This window comes from Eptatretus burgeri, chromosome 2 (genome assembly GCF_056783735.1).
Source record: "Eptatretus burgeri isolate ZD-2024b chromosome 2, Ebu_testis_v1, whole genome shotgun sequence".
Lineage (NCBI taxonomy): Eukaryota > Metazoa > Chordata > Myxini > Myxiniformes > Myxinidae > Eptatretus > Eptatretus burgeri.
The window spans coordinates 73,374,295-73,392,755 of NC_140962.1; the positions used below are offsets into that span (position 1 = coordinate 73,374,295).

General features: G+C 45.3%; 1 protein-coding gene across 2 annotated transcripts in view; it reads right to left on the bottom strand.

Annotated features, from left to right (window-relative positions):
• The window catches only part of MPHOSPH8 (M-phase phosphoprotein 8), a 100,507-nt gene extending 82,763 nt beyond the window's left edge, over nt 1–17,744 (bottom strand). Inside the window, exons 1-5 of one of the 2 annotated variants that reach the window (XR_015055112.1) lie at nt 17,450–17,744; nt 14,399–14,530; nt 9,151–10,615; nt 8,771–8,863; nt 8,567–8,658 (exon numbers count right to left, since the gene is read on the bottom strand). Coding sequence is in view for 1 of the 2 variants with exons in the window: in XM_085869824.1 (XP_085725950.1) it covers nt 8,567–8,658; nt 8,771–8,863; nt 9,151–10,615; nt 14,399–14,530; nt 17,450–17,521 (1,854 nt within the window). In the remaining variant the exon portion in view is untranslated. The remainder of the gene's footprint in view (nt 1–8,566; nt 8,659–8,770; nt 8,864–9,150; nt 10,616–14,398; nt 14,531–17,449) is intronic. The other variant, XM_085869824.1, reaches the window with a different exon arrangement.
• Nucleotides 17,745–18,461: the final 717 nt, after the last annotated feature.

The window sequence follows — 18,461 nt, forward strand, 5'->3', positions numbered from 1 at the left end:
GAAGCGTGTGTACTGAGGGGCGTTGGCCACCGTTAAGGTCATGGACGGCAATGTGCGAGGCGACCACGGCGACCCGGGGCGAAACCGGCAGCCGTTGATGGGCCTGTTTTCAATTAGTCCTGCGGCAGTGTGCCCGATGACGGTGGAAGTCGAAGTGAACAACACGCCGATCACGTTTCAGGTTGATACGGGAGCGGCAGTGTCGATCATCAGCGAGCAGACCGCGCGTAGTCTCAACGACCTGAAGCTTATCAGGTCCGACCTCACACTGTTCACGCACACTCGCGAGAAGATAATGCCAGTCGGGATGGCAGACGTGTCTGTGTGGTACCAAGGCCAGGACGCCGCGCTTCCGTTGTACGTCGTGTGGGGGAGGGGTCAGTCTCTCCTCGGCCGAGACTGGCTGACCCGCCGTTCACCTTGTGCAACCCGTGCCGAGCCGATGGGAGGATCAGTTGGAGAAGATTCTTCAAAGACATCAAGGTTTGTTTTGCGACGACCTTGGGAAACTCAAGGGCATGGAGGCAAAGCTCTTCCTGAAGGAGGGGGTGGTTCCTCGTTTTTGTAAACCACGACCGGTGCCGTATGCTCTGCGGGACAAGGTCAAGGGTGAACTGGATGGGCTGGAGGCCTGTGGAGTGATCGAACGGGTGTCGTTCTCAGATTGGGCCACCCCGGTCGTCACGTTGCTGAAACGGAATGGAGACGTCCGATTGTGCGGGGACTTCAAGTCCACGGTGAACCCGGGGCTCAGTGTGGAGCAATATCCACTGCCATCAATCGATGAGATATATGCACGATTGGTGGGGAGTCAATACTTCACGAAGCTTGATCTGCGTCATGCATATTTTCACCTGCCAATGGATCCCAGGAGTAGCGACCTTTTGACAATCAACACGTGTCAAGGGCTCTATCGATATACCCGACTCTGTTTTGGGATTGCTTCGGTCCCCCCTTGTGGCAGAAAGCCATGGATCAGGTTTGCATTGGCCTGCCCGCTCAAACCTACCTGGACGATGTGCTCATTACGGGGAAAACGGCGGACGAGCATCTTGTGAACATTGCCCAAGTACTGACGAAGCTAGAAGCGTGCAGCCTGCGCTTGAACAGAGACAAGTGCACGTTCTTCAAGCAGCGCTTGGAATACCTCGGGCACATCATCACGCCGGAGGGGCTGTTGAAAGGCCCTCGGAAGGTGGAGGCGATTCAGCACATGCCACCGCCTCGCGACAAGACGCAGCTGCGCTCGATCATTGGTATGGCCCAGTATTACCAAAGGTTCGTGCGCGGGCTCAGCTCACAGCTTGCGCTGTTAACGCAGTTGCTCAGGAAGGACGAGCGCTGGGCCTGGGGGCCTGCACACCAGTTGGCGGTCGACCGGGTCAAGCGACTACTCACAGAGGATACGGTCCTCGTGCACTACGAGCCTGCGCATCCGCTCTTATTGGCATGCGACAGCTCTGCATATGGCATCGGGGCAGTGCTCTCCCACAGGATGGACGATGGTTCCGACCGGCCTGTTTGTTTTGCATCGCGGACCCTGTCTGCAGCAGAGCGGGAATATGCCCAGATCAAGCGCGAGGCTCTCAGCCTCGTCTGGGGTGTGCGGAGGTTTCATCAATACCTGCTGGGGCGGTATTTCACTTTGCAGACGGATCCCAAACCACTTCAATTCATCCTGAAACCCGAATGCGGGGTACCGGTGGTAGCGGCCGCGCGAATACAGCGGTGGTGTCTGTTTCTTGCTGCTTACGATTACGATATTCAGTTCCGGAGCACCGAAAAGCATGCTAACTGCGACAGGCTCTCGCGCTTGCCGTGCACGGAGGGTCCAGCTGCATCTGAGTCGGCCGACCGGGTTGATGTGTTCACGCTGGGCCAGGCCCAAAGCGGGCCGATCACGGCCAAACAGGTCGCGGTGGAATCGGCTCATGATCCAGTGCTCGCCCGTGTCGTCCAGGCGATTTCTACGGGGAATTGGAGCGATCTACCTTCAACACCGGCATTTCAGCCTTTCGTGTCGCGCGCATCGGGCTGTCGTTGGTCCAACGGTGCGTTATGTGGGGAATGAGAGCGGTGATTCCACCGAAGTTCAGGCAGCAGTGTTTGGAAGAACTGCATGTCAGTCACCTTGGCGTCGTGAAGACCAAGAGTCTTGCTCGTAGCCTGTTGTGGTGGCCGGGGTTGGACAAAGGCATTGAGCAGTTGGTTAAGCGTTGCACCATGTGCCAAACAGATGCTGATAACCCGCGTCGAGCTTCGGGACTATGGCCTACCCCAGCCAGGGTCTGGCAGAGGGTCCATGTGGATTTTGCGGGGCCGGTTAATGGCAAAATGTTTTTTATTGTGATCGATGCATTCTCTAAATGGCCGGAGGTTGTAGTGATGCAGCATACATCAGCAAACATTAAAAACTACGGACGATCTTTGCTAATAAAGGATTACCCGAGGTTCTGGTCTCTGATAATGGTCCGCAGTTCATCGCAGGTGTATTTGATGAGTTTATGCGTCAGAATGGTATTTGACATCTAAGGTCCGCACCGTATCATCCTGCGACGAATGGGCAGGTGGAGTCGTTTGTTAAGATGTTGAAACGGGCTTTGCGCAGGGGGGAGGGGGGTGTTGCACCTGTGTAGACAGTGGTCGATGTCTTTTTGCTCCAATACAGAAACGCGATTCATCCTGCCACGGGCGATTCTCCTGCCATTCGTCTCTATGGACGGGCATTGCGGTCCAGACTGGATTTGCTGCGACCTGGAGGGTCGGTGAGTGGGGCGGTGTCGCGCCCAACACTGCTGCGCAGTTTTGATGTGGGACAGCGGGTAATGGTGCGTGATTATTTCCACGGTTCCAAATGGGTGCCGGCTGTGGTCTGTGGTGCTGGGGCCGGCGAATTGCATGGTGCGGACTGATGTTGGTGAGGTGTGGAAGCGGCACGTGGACCAAATGCATGATCGCTGTTCAGCGTCACCCCACCTCCCACCCCCCCCCGTGCCAAGCGATGTGGGACCCCCACCTGTGATGTCGCCGTGGCCAGACGTTGTATCGCCAGGGCCGGACATGTCAACGCCCGCGGGATGCTCACCTGATTCAGTCCTGCTCGAGGATGACGAGCAAGCTTGTCGGCCGGGGGCGGTTGTTGTTGCGGATGGGGAAAGTCCGGCAAGGGTGTCACCTCGACCTAGCCGGGAGGCGTCTGAGCCTGGGCCGTCTGGCGTCGCTGCTCGTCCGAGGTGGGTCAGGAGACGGCCGCGGTACTTGGAGGATTTTGACTGTTGATTGGTTTCGTTTGGTCATGTTATCATTGTCATTTCATCATTTGAATTGTCATTTTACGAGGGGAGGAGCGTGCTGTATCACGTGATTGGGTTTTCGTGTATCATGACTCGCCCGCTTGGGGTGGCGTTGATGTACATCCGGTCGGGCAATAAAGCGGAGTTACTGCTACGCTCTCGCCCTCCATGTTCCGCTGCGCCTCGGACACCACAACGACTAGAATTTTAAAAGTGATTCTTCACCATTGAGAGATAGTGCTAAACTAATATATAGCACGATATCTCAAAAAGTTGTGGGCGGATTTGGATGAAACTTGGTGGACATGTTGGGTGTGTGACCACGACAAATTGATTCGATGTTGGTGAAGATCCGATTCTGGATCTGACTACTAGAAACTTTTAAGTGATTCTTCACCATTGAGAGATAGGCCCAAAAACGACATATAGCACAATATCTCAAAAATGTATTTGTTCCGATATGTTCTCGTGGATCAGGCATTACAGGGTGGAGGTATGCGCTCTACCAAGTGCCCTTCTAGTTGGTAAATTAATTCATCCACCAATGATTTTTGAGGTCAAATTTGTTTGATGGATCTTGCAAGTATCGTGCTATGCATGACATCTTTCTTGTTTTGTTTATTTGCCAGATTCAATTTTTTGTTTTCTCACGGTGGTTTCTTGACAAGCTTGAGTGGGTTAAGAAAATGTACTGAACTTAAGGCCCTGTCACACCTTGACGATTTAGCCAAGGTATGCCTAACGTATGCAAAATTTGGCTAAAACGCCGGCACACGTCGAATACGTTATGGGTAAGTTTGTATACGTTAAGAGCACGCTGAAAAACACTGCCATACGTCGTAGTACGCTGGCTTTCATCATTGTACTTTGCGGTTGTCCTCAAGTTTTAGCATGCTTGAAATTTTACGACGTATGCCAGCGTATGACTCACACATTCCGCTACGCTGGCCATAAGTTGTAGGCACGTTATGCGATCGTTAACACATGTTGACACACGTTACTCATAAGTCGAAACACGTCGAGGTAATGTTTAGCGTACCGAAACTTATTTATAACCTTTGAGTAACGTGTTGTAGGCACGTTATATGATCGTTAACACATGTCGACACACGTTACTTGTTAGTTACTCACAAGTCGAAACACGTCGAGGTAATGATTAGCATACCCGAAACTTATTTATAACCTTTGAGTAACGTGTTGTAGGCACGTTATACGATCGTTGACACACGTTATACGATCGTTAACACACGTTATACGATCGTTGACACACGTTATACGATCGTTAACACATGTCGACACACGTTACTTGTTAGTTACTCATAAGTCGAAACACGTCGAGGTAACGATTAGCGTACCCGAAACTTATTTATAACCTTTGAGTAACGTGTTGTAGGCACGTTATATGATCGTTAACACATGTCGACACACGTTACTTGTTAGTTACTCACAAGTCGAAACACGTCGAGGTAATGATTAGCATACCCGAAACTTATTTATAACCTTTGAGTAACGTGTTGTAGGCACGTTATACGATCGTTGACACACGTTATACGATCGTTAACACACGTTATACGATCGTTGACACACGTTATACGATCGTTAACACATGTCGACACACGTTACTTGTTAGTTACTCATAAGTCGAAACACGTCGAGGTAATGATTAGCGTACCCGAAACTTATTTATAACGTTTGAGTAACGTGTTGTAGGCATGTTATACAGTAGTTGACACACGTCGAGGCACGTTATGCGATCGTTGACACATGTCGAGCACGTTACTTGTAAGTTACTCATAAGTCGAAACAGGTCGAGGTAATGCTTAGCGTACCAAAAATTTATTTCTAACCTATGAGGAACGTGCTTTGAACCTATGTGTAACGTACCTCCAACGCATATTGATGTATGTAGATTGTAGACGCATTTGATTGACGTCTTCCGGACGACCACAGAACTTACTGAACGTGTTTCTAATTTACAGCGACCGTATAATAGCGTATTGGCAGCGTTAAAAAAAAAAAAACAACAACAATAACTTCCGATATTTCGTCACGTCAGATTTCCTCTTCAGTTTGCTCATGTCTTATTCTTCGTTCCTCCTTTGTGAATATTTTCTGTTTGAGGATATTGTCACGTCGACGTCGAAACTTAAAAGCAAATGTCCGAATATATTTTAAAATTCTTGATAGACTATAAGAAGAAAAAAAAAAAAAAACAAACAAAAAAAAAACACAACAACAACAACAACAACAACAACAACAACAACAACAACAACAACAACAACAACAACAACAACAACAACAACAACAACAACAACAACAACAACAACAACAACAACAACAACAACAACAACAACAACAACAACAACAACAACAACAACAACAACAACAACAACAACTCTGATATTTCATCACGTGCCTTCACGGAGCCAAGGAGAAAAAAAGAAAAGAAAATGTGCCTTGATGGAGAAAATAAGTTTAGGGTATGCTAAACATTACCTCGACGCGTTTCGACTTATACGTAACTCAAGGCCCAGTCACACCTTGACGTTTTAGCCAGCTTATGCCGATTTTTGGAAAATTTGTCTAAAACGCTGGTACACGTCGTATACGTTATGGGTAAGTTTTGATAACATTGAGAGCACGCTGAAAAACACTGCCATACGTCGTTGTACGCTGGCTTTAAACGTTGTACTTTTTGGTTGTCCTCAAATTTTCCATGCTTGAAATTTTAAGACTTATGCCAGCGTATGACTCCCACGTCCGCATAATGCTGGCCATAAGTTGTCGGCATGGCACGCGATCGTTGACACACGTGGACACACGTTACTTGTAAGTTACTCATCAGTCGAAACACGTCGAGGTAATGGTTAGCGTACCCGAAACTTATTTCTAACCTACGAGTTACGTGTTGTACTCACCTTACGCGATCGTTGACACACATCGACACACGTTACTTGTAAGGGACTCATGTCGAAACACATCAAGGTAATGGTTAGCGTCAGTGTTCCAAACTCCCGAGTTTTTTTTTTTTTTAGTTTTTTTTTTTCTTCCTTCCTTCGGTATGATGGCGATTTTGACACTTCGATTTCTAGTGCGGTTATAATATAATATGATTAATAGTCTGCCGCTCAACGATTTAAATCATATCCACACTGCACACTGAACACCGTTATACCGAAGAAAAAAAAATACCGGGAGTCTGGAACACTGACGCTAACCATTACCTTGACGTGTTTCGACTTATGAGCACCTTACAAGTAACGTGTGTCGATGTGTGTCAACGATCGCATACCGTGCGTACAACTTATTCCCATCGCATGCGGAGCGCGTCATACGGCAAGTACGTCGTAAAATTTTCAACATGTTCAAAATTACAAGACGTACTCCACTTACTACAACGTATGGTAGCATACTTTAGCGTTCTATTCACGCATACCAAACTTACCCATACCGTATTCGACATGTCCCAGTGTTTTAGACACATTTTTCAGAGGTCGGCATACGCTGGCTAAATCGTCAAGGTGTGACTGCGATGTTGACACTTCCATTTCTGCGGCGGTTATGATTTAAATCGTTGTGCGGCAGCCTTTTCATAACCTACGCCACGTTATCGTCGGCGATACGTGCAGCGCGCTATGCATAAGTTAGACTATCGTTGGGCATAGGTTGTGAAGGCCGACAACAGGCTCAGCATTCGTTGGTATAAGTTATCTATAACACAACGAAACGTTCTGTGTCCGTTACTAATACGTTATGCAAAAGACCAAGTCGTTATGAATACGTCCGAATCTTTAAAAAAAAATCAAAAGTTCAACGTAAGCCAGCGTTTTACATACATTTTAATACGTTGCCATTGCTGGCTAAAACGTTAAGGTGTGACTGGGCCTTTACAAGGAACTTGTGTCGACGTGCGTCAACGATCGCATATCGTGCCTACAACTTATTCCCAGCGTAGCGGAACGTGTGAGCCATACGGCGAGTACGCCGTAAAATTTTCAGCATGCTTGAAATTTCACGACGTACTAAATGTACCATGAAATATGACAGCGTACTTCATCGTTTTTCAGCGTGCTCTTAACGTATACACAACTTACCCATACCGTAATCGACGTGTGCCAGCGTTTTAGACACATTTTTCATAGGTCGGCATACGCTGGCTAAATCGTCAAGGTGTGACTGCGTGGTTGACACTTCCAATTCTCAGGCGGTTATGATTTAAATCGGCGAGCGGCAGGTTTTTAACAGGCTTCGCCACGAGTTCATCAGCGATACGTGCAGCGCGCTATGCCTAAGTTAAACTATCGTTGGGCATAGGTTGTGAATGCCGACAACAGGCTAACCATTCGTTGGTATAAGTTATCTATAAGACAACGAAACGTTCTGTGCCCATTACTAATGTTATGCATACGACCAACACGTTATGAATATGACCAAAACTAAAAAAAAAATAAAAAAATAAAAATTTCAGCATACGCCAACGTTTTACATACATTTGTATACGTTGCCATTGCTGGCTAAATCGTCAAGGTGTGACAGCGCCTTTAACATCAATGTAACTTATTGTACTGTTAAAAAAATAATTGATTAACATTTCACATAAAATATTCCCCTTTCCAGTCAACTTTCTTCTCCAAGAAACACCCAGAAATATGTTCTTAATTGCACGGCGTGCGAGCCAGTGGCGGGCCCTGATGGCTTAAAGTGCGGCCCCTGATATGCATGTTAAAACACCCCATCATAATCCGCCATAAAAGCTATCAAATTGACCCAATGGTTTCAAATGAGTGTTACAACGCGAAGCATAAAAGTAACATAACTACATCAGTAGATGGCAGTGTACAAACAATTATGCTTGCAGCCCAGTTAACCACAGCAAAGAAGAGTACATGGAGTCGGGCCTAATCACAGCCGTGATGGAGTCCTGCCGGCAATGTGGTGGCTCTCACACTGATACTTTATCAGCAAAAGTGGCCAAACTCGAAGAAATAGTGAAAATCACCGATCTCGGAGGTCACTCTTGAGTTCTTTGCTGCATTCGATGTAATTTATCCTGAGCATAAGGTCTTTGAATATCAAACACATTTCAAGCCAACGGCTTCTAGCGATGTTTTGCCGTCTTTAGTCGAGTCAGAATGGAAAGAGAACTCGAGAGAAGAAAGAATCGATCAATTGACAAACAAATACATTTTTCTAACATTTGCATCTCAAAGTAGATCGACCACTGTACGAGTATGGAAGGACAAATCGATTGGAATAATAAGCAAGTAAGAGACCTGTTCTTGTAGGTTGATGGATGCTTGGAAATCAAGCAGCATCCTCTGCGTAGTACGTAGATCTCCAGCCTTCACTGCTTCGCGGAGATCAGCTGTGGAACAGGATGACCCACCATTTCTCCTTCACCCATCCATGAAAGACGACCATTAATAAACAACAACATCATCAGAATGTAGCCCGACTCCCTACTTCTCACCACTTACATGGACAGGTCGGGATGGAATTTCCCGGTGAATCCGAACGCTTATGCATGAGACTTCGAATTTTGCTTTCATCCAACCAGGTGAAGTCCAGCTCTGTGGTGATCAGCAAGTGTACTTTAAAGCATTGAAACGAGGACAAACATCTCGTTCTCAAAACATCACGGAACCCACTTTCAGAATGAGTGTGTTCATTGCATTGTAACATTAGAATCACAATGACAGCGCTTGAAAATAGGTGGTTGCGCAACAACCCAACACACCTCAGAAATGGTCTCCTGAAGTAAAATGTAACCTCAAGGCAGTTTGAAGTTAGAATGTCAACTACAATTAACATATCTGAAACTATGACATTGAGAATCTAATGCTCAAATACAACTCACCTGATAGAGCATCCACAGAGCTGCATTTCCTTCTTTTGGCCTCTCCACCAGCACCAATCCTTCCTTCAGCGACACTTGTGGGGGAAACTGCAGAATCATGCCAACTACTCTTACCCTGTCCCATTTCAGAAATTGAATTTCCGGGACCCTTAAAGCTTTCTGGTGTTTGATTTTTGGCCTCAGACCTCTTGTTTTGACCACTGCTATCCAGTGCCCACGTAGTTTTCGATTTTCTGTTTTTCTTTGAAGAAGTGTGCTGCCGTTTCTTCCCGAACACGGCTTCTGTTTTATCACTTCTCGATTCTTTGCTCTGGCTCTCAGTGGAACTTGCTGCCATTTGCAACTTTGAGTTATCGCGTTGACGATCAGTCCGACAAGACTTGGACCTCTCCTTCATCCCCTCAACTTGCGATTTATGCTTCCGACTGCCCCAATCAGATTTGGTGTTCATTATAGGCTCATTCTCCTGATCTCCTGAAAAACTTACTGCGCCCCACTCATCAGGAGAACTTATTAGGTGATCCTCACTACTAGTTACTGATAACTCTGACCTGTCAACAGTAGATAGAGTTGACAGGTGAGCTGATAATGGAGAGGATACAGCAGATTTAGATTGCAGCTCAGCTTTACCAAACTCACATCCTACTTTTTCAGCTTCTTGACTGTCTATTTCGAGATCCTTGATGCTCTCCGATCTTTTCCCAGAGCGTTTTGTTTTATCGGCATCACTCCTTGCCTTTTCTCCAACGTTCTTGATATTCTCTCGAACACTCCCTGCACTTCTCTTCTCTTGATTACTTTCTGACCCCTTACGAGCAACCTCGTTCCTGTTGGATCCTATCTCTTGCTGGATTTCCATGAAGTTTGCCAACTTCTCCTTCATTTTACACAATTCCTCCCTCTCAGAATTCCTCTTGACATCTCTCGACTGTTTCTCGATGCTTCCGTCTGTCAACCCTGATGTCTCAACACCTTTTATTTTCTCTCCTGAACCCTCCCAACTCATCTCAGCACCTTCAGACTCATTCCTGACACTCTTGCTTTCTTCTCCAGCACTACAAGCTTCTTCCTCATCATTCCATTGCTTCAGCACAGTGGCGTCTCCAGCGACGGAAGATTTCTCACCATGAACCTGGTTGGCTTTGTGATTCACCTCTTGAATGCTTTCCTCTCCACTTATTCCCTGTCCTTTACTCTCAGACCTCTTCTTCTTTGATTTTTTTTCACCATCATGTTTGTGATGTTTATCTCTTCGTTGTCTCTTTATTTCTTCTCTCAACTTTTCTTTCTTTTCCCTCTTTTCTTTTTTATTCCTCTTCTCTTTCCTCTCTTTTTTCTTTCTCTTTCTTTCCTGGTACTCTTCCCATGTCTGTGACCGACGCACCGCATCCTGTTCAGAAACAGATGATTTTATGTTCTCGTCTCCCTCCAATGGAACAGTTTGGGGTGTAGAGAAAGGCAATTCCTGTGGAATAACACAACAAAACAAAAAACACAACTTTAAAATGATTCGATCACCGTGGGATGCAAGATTTTCAGCAGTCACCAAGGCGACCACAAACCCCAGATATAATGTCGTGTGGACAACAACCTCCGGATAGGATGCAACCACACCTGGGTTACCATCACACGCTGAAGCCAAGACTTCAAAGATGACTGAACAAAAAAAAGAAAAAGAAACGAGAACAAGAAGAAGAAGAGGTTTCTCCTGAAACGGTGCCAAATATCGTCTGCTTGTGATCCAGCAGGAGACAACACCACATCAGTTATATTTGTGTATCAAAATGGCAGCAACATGACGGAACACGTTTCTTCGGAAATAAATGAAGAATGTATAACACAAGGATACGATAAAAAGCCACAACTCCTGAAAACCGTAACACGAGCCAACCTACCTCATCCTGAGGCACCACACAGCCTCAAGCACTAAAACACGAACCAAGCAGGGTAGTGGGGAAGGCACACAGCTGGAGCGGAATGCTGGGGGGAGTGGGGGCGAAGCTGAGGCAGAACACTGAGCAAGATAACATGCACGGAGGTCTCTCTCCCTCTCTCCCAAGCGAAGAACCAGAGCAAGAGAGCTCACTTCCTATCAGTGCTCGGTTTTATTACCCGACCCTGCCCTGAGTTAACCTGCAAGACTCTGGCTCTCAATGGCTACCAACCATGTGCTACAAGGGTCTGTTTCCCCAAGGGTTTCACCAATCACGGGCCTCAGGGTTTGCACCAATTTCACCCAGAGACCCTCGTACATTTCCACCATGCGACGCCATCCAATCTCAGTGAGGCCTTGAGGAATCCCTGCTGAGCCCTTCACGAGTCTCTGTCCCAAGTGCATTCGTCAATCCCAGTCTCCCAGATGATGGTGACAGACAGTGGGGAGGAACCTATTCCTCCCTGGTGACTGGCGATATGTCACCTCGCCACACTGTTCCAAGCTCTGCCTGGATTTTAGAGAGGGAAGAGACACGAGACCCCTTAACCTCGCTACATCTAAAGAGGATAATGTCCAACCTATTGCGGGCAACACTTGAAGACTTCTTACCCTAAACACAATGCTGGTAGGAGGTTCTAAAGCTGAATGACCATACAAGGTGTTTACACCCTTAATCTAACTATTGCCCACCCCACGAACAATAATAAAGAACAACATCTTACCCATTAATCACCAATAGGCTGCATCTTTGGTTGCATTGGATCACATGGCTTGCCATCCAAAGATGGTAATTTCCTCCACCTTCTAGGCTCATCAGCGAAGAGCAATTCAGTGGCTTTTGCTTAATGAAGACAACAATCCCAGAACAAAGATGAAACTAGAGGGGGAGCACTCGGGAGAGTGCAAAACCTCCGCCGCCAATACTGCTGGGTCACTCAAGTGAACCTTATATCTTATTCATTAAATATGATGTCAACAGTGCTGACAGTTATAGTTCTTTTCTTTAACATTTTTTTTGGGGGGGAGTGGGAGGGGGGTTCGAAATCACTTAAAACATGTTAAAATGCGAAAAAAAAAATTCGAAATTTTGTTGACAAAAGTTGCAAAAAATTTTTTTTCTCCAACAATTTTTTTTGGGGGGGGGGGTTGGAAATCACTTAAAACATGTAGAAATGCAAAAAAAAAATTCTCTATTTTTGGGGGAGTGGGTTAAAAAAAAATTTTGGGGGGGGGGGTTGGAAATCACTTAAAACATGTAGAAATGCAAAAAAAAAAAATTTCTCTAACAATTATTTTTGGGGGGGGGGGGACCAAGTCCAAAATTTAATGGCATGATCCTTGGACCATACCTAACCCCCCCCACCAAGTTTCGTCAAAATCCGTCAAGGAGTTTTTCCGTTACACTGTTCACAAACAAACAAACAAACAAACAGAAAGGGGTGAAAACAGTAACCTCCAATCTTCGATGGCGGAGGTTAACAATTATCCTTGGATGACAAGCCATGGGATCAAATGCAAATACAGATGCCTCCTTATAGTTTACTGATAATATATCCTTACGTTGATGGATATCTGCTTTGTGAGGCAGTGAATACATTTTGGAGCATATGACCCCATTAAACAGCGAGAATGAGGCCCTGCTGTACTGGACTTTTGGATAAAAAAAATTATACTCTCCCGAATTTTTTAGATCACAATTTTTCTTTTTTTCCTATAGTTATGGATCGCCCGAGAAAACGCCATGGAAAAAGTACGATCCTCAGCCCAAAACATCGTGGAAATGTTCAAGCTCGACTTGCCCTAAAATACATGAAAAAGAGGAGGACTGGACGAATATTAATTCCACCTGCAAGGTTTTCATCTGCAGCTTGATGGAATACTGCTCTCCCCTCTGGGGTGGCACCCCTGCCTCACACTTTTCTCAGCTTGATGCCATGGAAAACAAGGCCTCCAAGATCATCGGAATCTCCTGCGATTATGCCGAGTCTATGGTCCTATTACTTTCACGTCGCAGATGGTGGTCTCTGTATTTTACTGCACCCTTTCTGGTCTCACACCCTCTGCTCTTCCCATGCCATGTGCCCCCTTCTCCCCCCACAATCCCAGGCCCCAGGCTTCTGCAGGGTACACGGTTTGCCAGCAAACACTTCCGGTAAAACCTCTCAAAATCCAGAATCACTGCTCATCTACTCTCATTCGTTCCTCTTCTTTCCCACCTGTGCAACCAACTTCATCATTCTCTTCAATCCCATTCTTCCATCCTGGGCTTCAGGACAACTATTCACCACCTTTTCAGATCATCTATCCAAAAAAAATGATCATTAATACAACGCTAACCTTCCCCAAGCCCACCTCTTTCCAAGTTTCCAGTTTTTCCTTCCCGAGGGTTTGTGGCTGTATCAACCTTGTCCACCCCTCCCCGAGCCCTCATTCTTCACCACATCCCTTATTTCTCCAGGTGTTCCTCTATTTTATCCCTCACCCCTGCTGTTGGTGCGTTTCCCTATTCTCTTTCGACTGTTACTTTTGTTCTCTTAAGTTCTGTTCTACTCTCTAGCTCCTCCATGAGCCTCGACTTTGTATAAAGAAAAATAAAATCTCAATAATGTTGTCAATCATACATATACTTCCAAGGCAGTTATTGAGGTGAAAGGTTGACCGCAGTCTTCAGGATTCTGCCCGAAAGGCAAAGATGCATTGAAAAGCTAAAAGCATTTTTTTTCTTTGGTTTATTTTTATATCAAGCTGTAAATAAGTTGGTACATTTATTTATTAACATAAAGAAGCACTTTATCTATCAATTTATAAGTACTTGCACGTTAATATATACATCATGTGGTTAATACTCTGAAGGCTTTGGGTGGGTAAAGAAACAAGCAAACAGATAGATTTCCCCTCCCCTATGCTAAAATTTCACCTGCCATGTAGGTAAAAGACAGGGACTACTACATATTTAAAAAACAAAAACAAAAACAAAAAAACAATGGCACATTTCTAAAAATTATGCTCACCTCTGTATATAGGTTAATTTTGGAAAGAATTAAAAATAACTTAGGAAATACAACAGGGGGAATTTATTTCAGGATAGGTTTGTACAAAATTCTCTTTCCTTGCACATTTTGAGAACATTCCCAAATTAGTTTGGTGTCAATTTTTTATATTCTTTTGAAAGATTTCAGCAATATGGCCTGGATGCACATTTCATTGAATATGTACAATCCCTTAGAGGTTTGATGACTTCAGAAAGGAAGCATAAAGTTTCAACAAAGCCTCGTCTTGGTTTTGTTGTAGTCGTAGATTGCACAGCTTTACCGAGCTTTTAAGAGGATGTCGTTTGTGGAAGCGGTACAGCAATTCTTCACAGCCAGCCAAGTTTTCAATTGGTTCCCACGTGTCCTCGTTTGGTTGATAGCCCTTCCATCGCACACGGTACAACCGCTCCTCCTAAAGCACATAAGCAATCAATCAATCAATTGCCTTAAATAGGGATTTTTATTGTGAAACAAAATGTCAAAGCACTTTTTTTTATCCCTTTACAGCTCATAGGCTCATAGATCAGCATGGTAGAGCTGACTGTTGGACAAATATCAAGGAAACGAACGAACAGGAAAAGAGGAGAGGGAGGAAACACTGAAACTAGCACGCAAGAGGGTTGGGTTGGGAAAGGTTAATGGGAGTAATAAGGATTGAAAAGAAAGAAAGAAATAAGAAAAAGCAACTACAGTACTTGTAATAAGAAAATTAAACTGATGAGGTTGTGCAAATTTTTGGGAGGAAGCGAGTTCCACACTTTAAGAGCATATCTGAAGAATGCTTCATCACCAAAGGTCTTTAGGCTCGTGCGAGAAACTTCAAGAATATTCTCCTTGTTAGACCATAGCTTTCATGTGGGTTTAAGGTGTGATTATGTCAGAAATGTAGGAAGGCACCTACTGAAGTTTGGCTTTCAAGGTCATCCGAAACGAGCAAAAGTACGAGTTTAAAAACAAACAAACAAAGTAACTGTTGATCATGGTATACTTGTAAATGTATTGTCATCACTTGGTATTTGGGATCGTGACCTGGACAGGTTCACATCTTACTTGTGTGAGCGTCAGCAGTTGGTGTGTGTGTGTACGGTGAATCATGATAAATCTGACCCTGTCCTGTTGAGTTGTGGGGTCCCACAAATGTCTATTGGCGGACCGTTGCCGTTTGCTCTTTATCTGAACGGACTCGAGCACGTGCTACAATGTCACATTATCAACTATCACCGCTACACTGATGATGTCCAGCTTTATGTATTTTTTTACCCCTGAACAGAATTATGCGGTGAATGCCCTTTGCAGACTTGAAGCCTGCATCGAGGATGTGAGAGCCTGGATGAGTTCAAATTTACTCAAATTGAACAATGATCAATCCAGACTTGCAGTACTTTCTTTGGTTCAAAATTGCAACTGGCCAAGATAAGTGTGTCTAATATAAGCATAGGTGACTCAATGGTTCTTTCTTCAAAAGCTTGTTGGAACCTTGGTGTTATGTACGACTCGGCCATGTCAATGTCAAAATCACATGTCCAGCATTTTGGAAATCAGTACGATACCAACTGCAAAACTTTGCTTTAATTGGGAAATATCTCACCTATCCAGCAGCAGAGAAACTTGTTCATGCCCTCATTTCATCCCGCCAAGATTTCTGTTACTCCCTGTTGTATCAGCTTCTCAACACACAACTTGCCCGACTCCAGAAGCTACAAAATACTGCGCACCTATCGTCACACCGTCCCCTCGAAGAACCCACCTCACACCCACACTGAAAACACTCCACCGGATCCCGGTTCATGATCAAATTGTGTTTAACTTGTTTCTGCTCGCGTTTCATTCATTGCATGGTTCTGCTCCATCCTATAATAGAAGTTTAATTGTTAAGTATAATCTCACGAGACGCCTTCATTCATCTGATGCCGATTTACTCGTTGTACCCAGTGTGACCACTCCTTGGCTTTTTCCACAAGATCTTGGCTATTAGTTGTTCACCTTGGCGTCTTGGTTTTGTATTATCATTGCTTTTCCGAAACCTTGTGAATTCTTGATTTTTTTTCATTGGCTCACCTTGGCATTTATGAAAACTAGTGCGTGCCCATACGTGTGTGGCCGTACATGCAAAAAAAAAAAAAAAAAAAATAAAAAAATAAAAAACTTTCAAACTGCATGCCAGAAACAACAACCACACAAGCCGTTCCTTGGCTCTTGTGTGGCCGTGCGTGCAAAAAAAACAAACAAAAAAAAAACAAACCACGTGCCAGAAACAACAACCACACAGGCCGTTCCTTCGCTCTCACGTGCCCGTACGTGCAAAAAAAAAAAATTAAAATAAAAAACAAGAAGAATTGTGACGTCATAGCAGTGTCCTGTCATTGGTTTGGTAAATAAATGGCCATAACTTGGGAACCACTTGTCCAATTAATATCAAACCTCGAAAAGGCACATACTCATCCTCAGGTCCCCAGCAATATACATGGCAAGTTTCAATTAGATCGGACCAGTGGTTGTCGAGAACCATCGGACGGTGGTCACACACACACACACACACACACACACACACACACACACACACACACACACACACACACACACACACACACACACACACACACACCTGGAATTATAGATAGATGAGGAGTGGTCACACTGCGTGTACCCCAGCCCAGACGCACAATTCGTGGGAGGACAGCAAATTGCGCTCGTCACGACCCCACCAAGCACATTCTGCATACCAACAAAGAACCACCAGCCCCCTCTCCCCTCCTTAAGACACATGCATGAAAGGACAGAATAATCCCTCGGTGTGTGTGTGTGTGTGTGTGTTGGGGGGGGAGGGGGAGGGGGAGCAAGGGAAAATGGGGGAGCAGAAGGGGGGTTGCGGTGGGGGTTCATTGCAGTCCATTTGGTTCAAAGTCGTGACGTCATTTCCAGGGCAGACATAACCCAATAATAAAACATTCTGATCCAGCTCATCCAGCGCTGCTCACGATACGTTTTGCTTCCACTTGAAGATTTCGTCACATGCCGCTCGTTGTTTGTCCTCATCGCTCGGCGGTTCGGGCACGGTCGGCAGCACATCTATCTTTCACATCGTGTCCGTTTAATTCATGGTACATTTCGGTTTCCTGGTATCGTCCACCACAGGGCGTCATCATAATACATCTTATTTTTATAACACCACCTGGCACGTCTGACGGACGCATCATGAAGGTAAAATCGCGAAATTCATTTTAAAAACGGCCCGTTCATCGGAAGTGATGTCACATGAAGGTTTGTGGAAAAAAATATAAATATACAGGACGACGAGTCGCTGCGCAAATGCTCCAAGCAATCAAATTACCTCTTCGATCTTTGTGTCAACGATGTAGTCGACCTCGTACTCATCGTCCTCCGAAGAAACAAGTTCCGCCATCACAGGTGATGCTTTCAATCAGCAGCTTCCTCCTCAGTCCTCACTGACGCCTTCTTCTCGCTCGTATTCGACGTTTTTGTGGCGCGAAGACGTTGTTCAAGCTTCTCGGAATATTTATACCAACATCGCATGACGTAAAATTAACGCACAATGAAACAAGCCAGACGGGGAAATCATCGACCGAACTGAATTGTTCGCTCATATAACCCCCAAGAAGCAAATAAGCCGCGTCGAGTCAACACTGAGGAAAACAACAACAACAAAAAAAATCAAATATATCATGTACACTGGAAGGACAACTCTCATTCGGAAAAAAAAGTCTAAAAGCATTTGGATTGAGGATTTGATGCCGTCTACAAATTAACGTACGTCTACAAAAATGGCAGAATGCTCCAAAACGATGGGTGTGTTCCGTTATCAAACGGTCGGCTCGATTCAAATAGCTCAAGCAAGCACTCCAAGGGAACGGAGCGCTCGCTACCGCTCAACAAAATGGCGGTCTCCATGCCAACGATGCCATCGTGATCCGTCCCGGCCATCATTTTCAGTTTTACTGGATCCTCTTCACAACAGCTTCGAAAAAACGAATTACGAATGTCTTGTGTTCGTAAAGCTTCAGGCGTCCTCACCAACTCCCATAGGGATAATAACGGGAACAATGGAGTAGTTTTATTTATTTGTATACTTTGTGCAGGCTCATATAAGAGCCAACACAGAACGTATAACAAAGGGAGCAGGAGACAAAAGAGGGAAGCACAATAACAGTGGATAACAGAGACATGAGATCTGTGGAAGGGAGAGAGGATGGGGTGGGTGGGGGCACACGGGGTAAACAAGATGGACGGGGCCACAGAAACTTTCTTCGGGTCTCAACAGGGCAGGGACTTTTATGGAAGAGAGCAGGGAATTTGAAGGTGGTGGGTTTAGGGTGGAGTAGCAG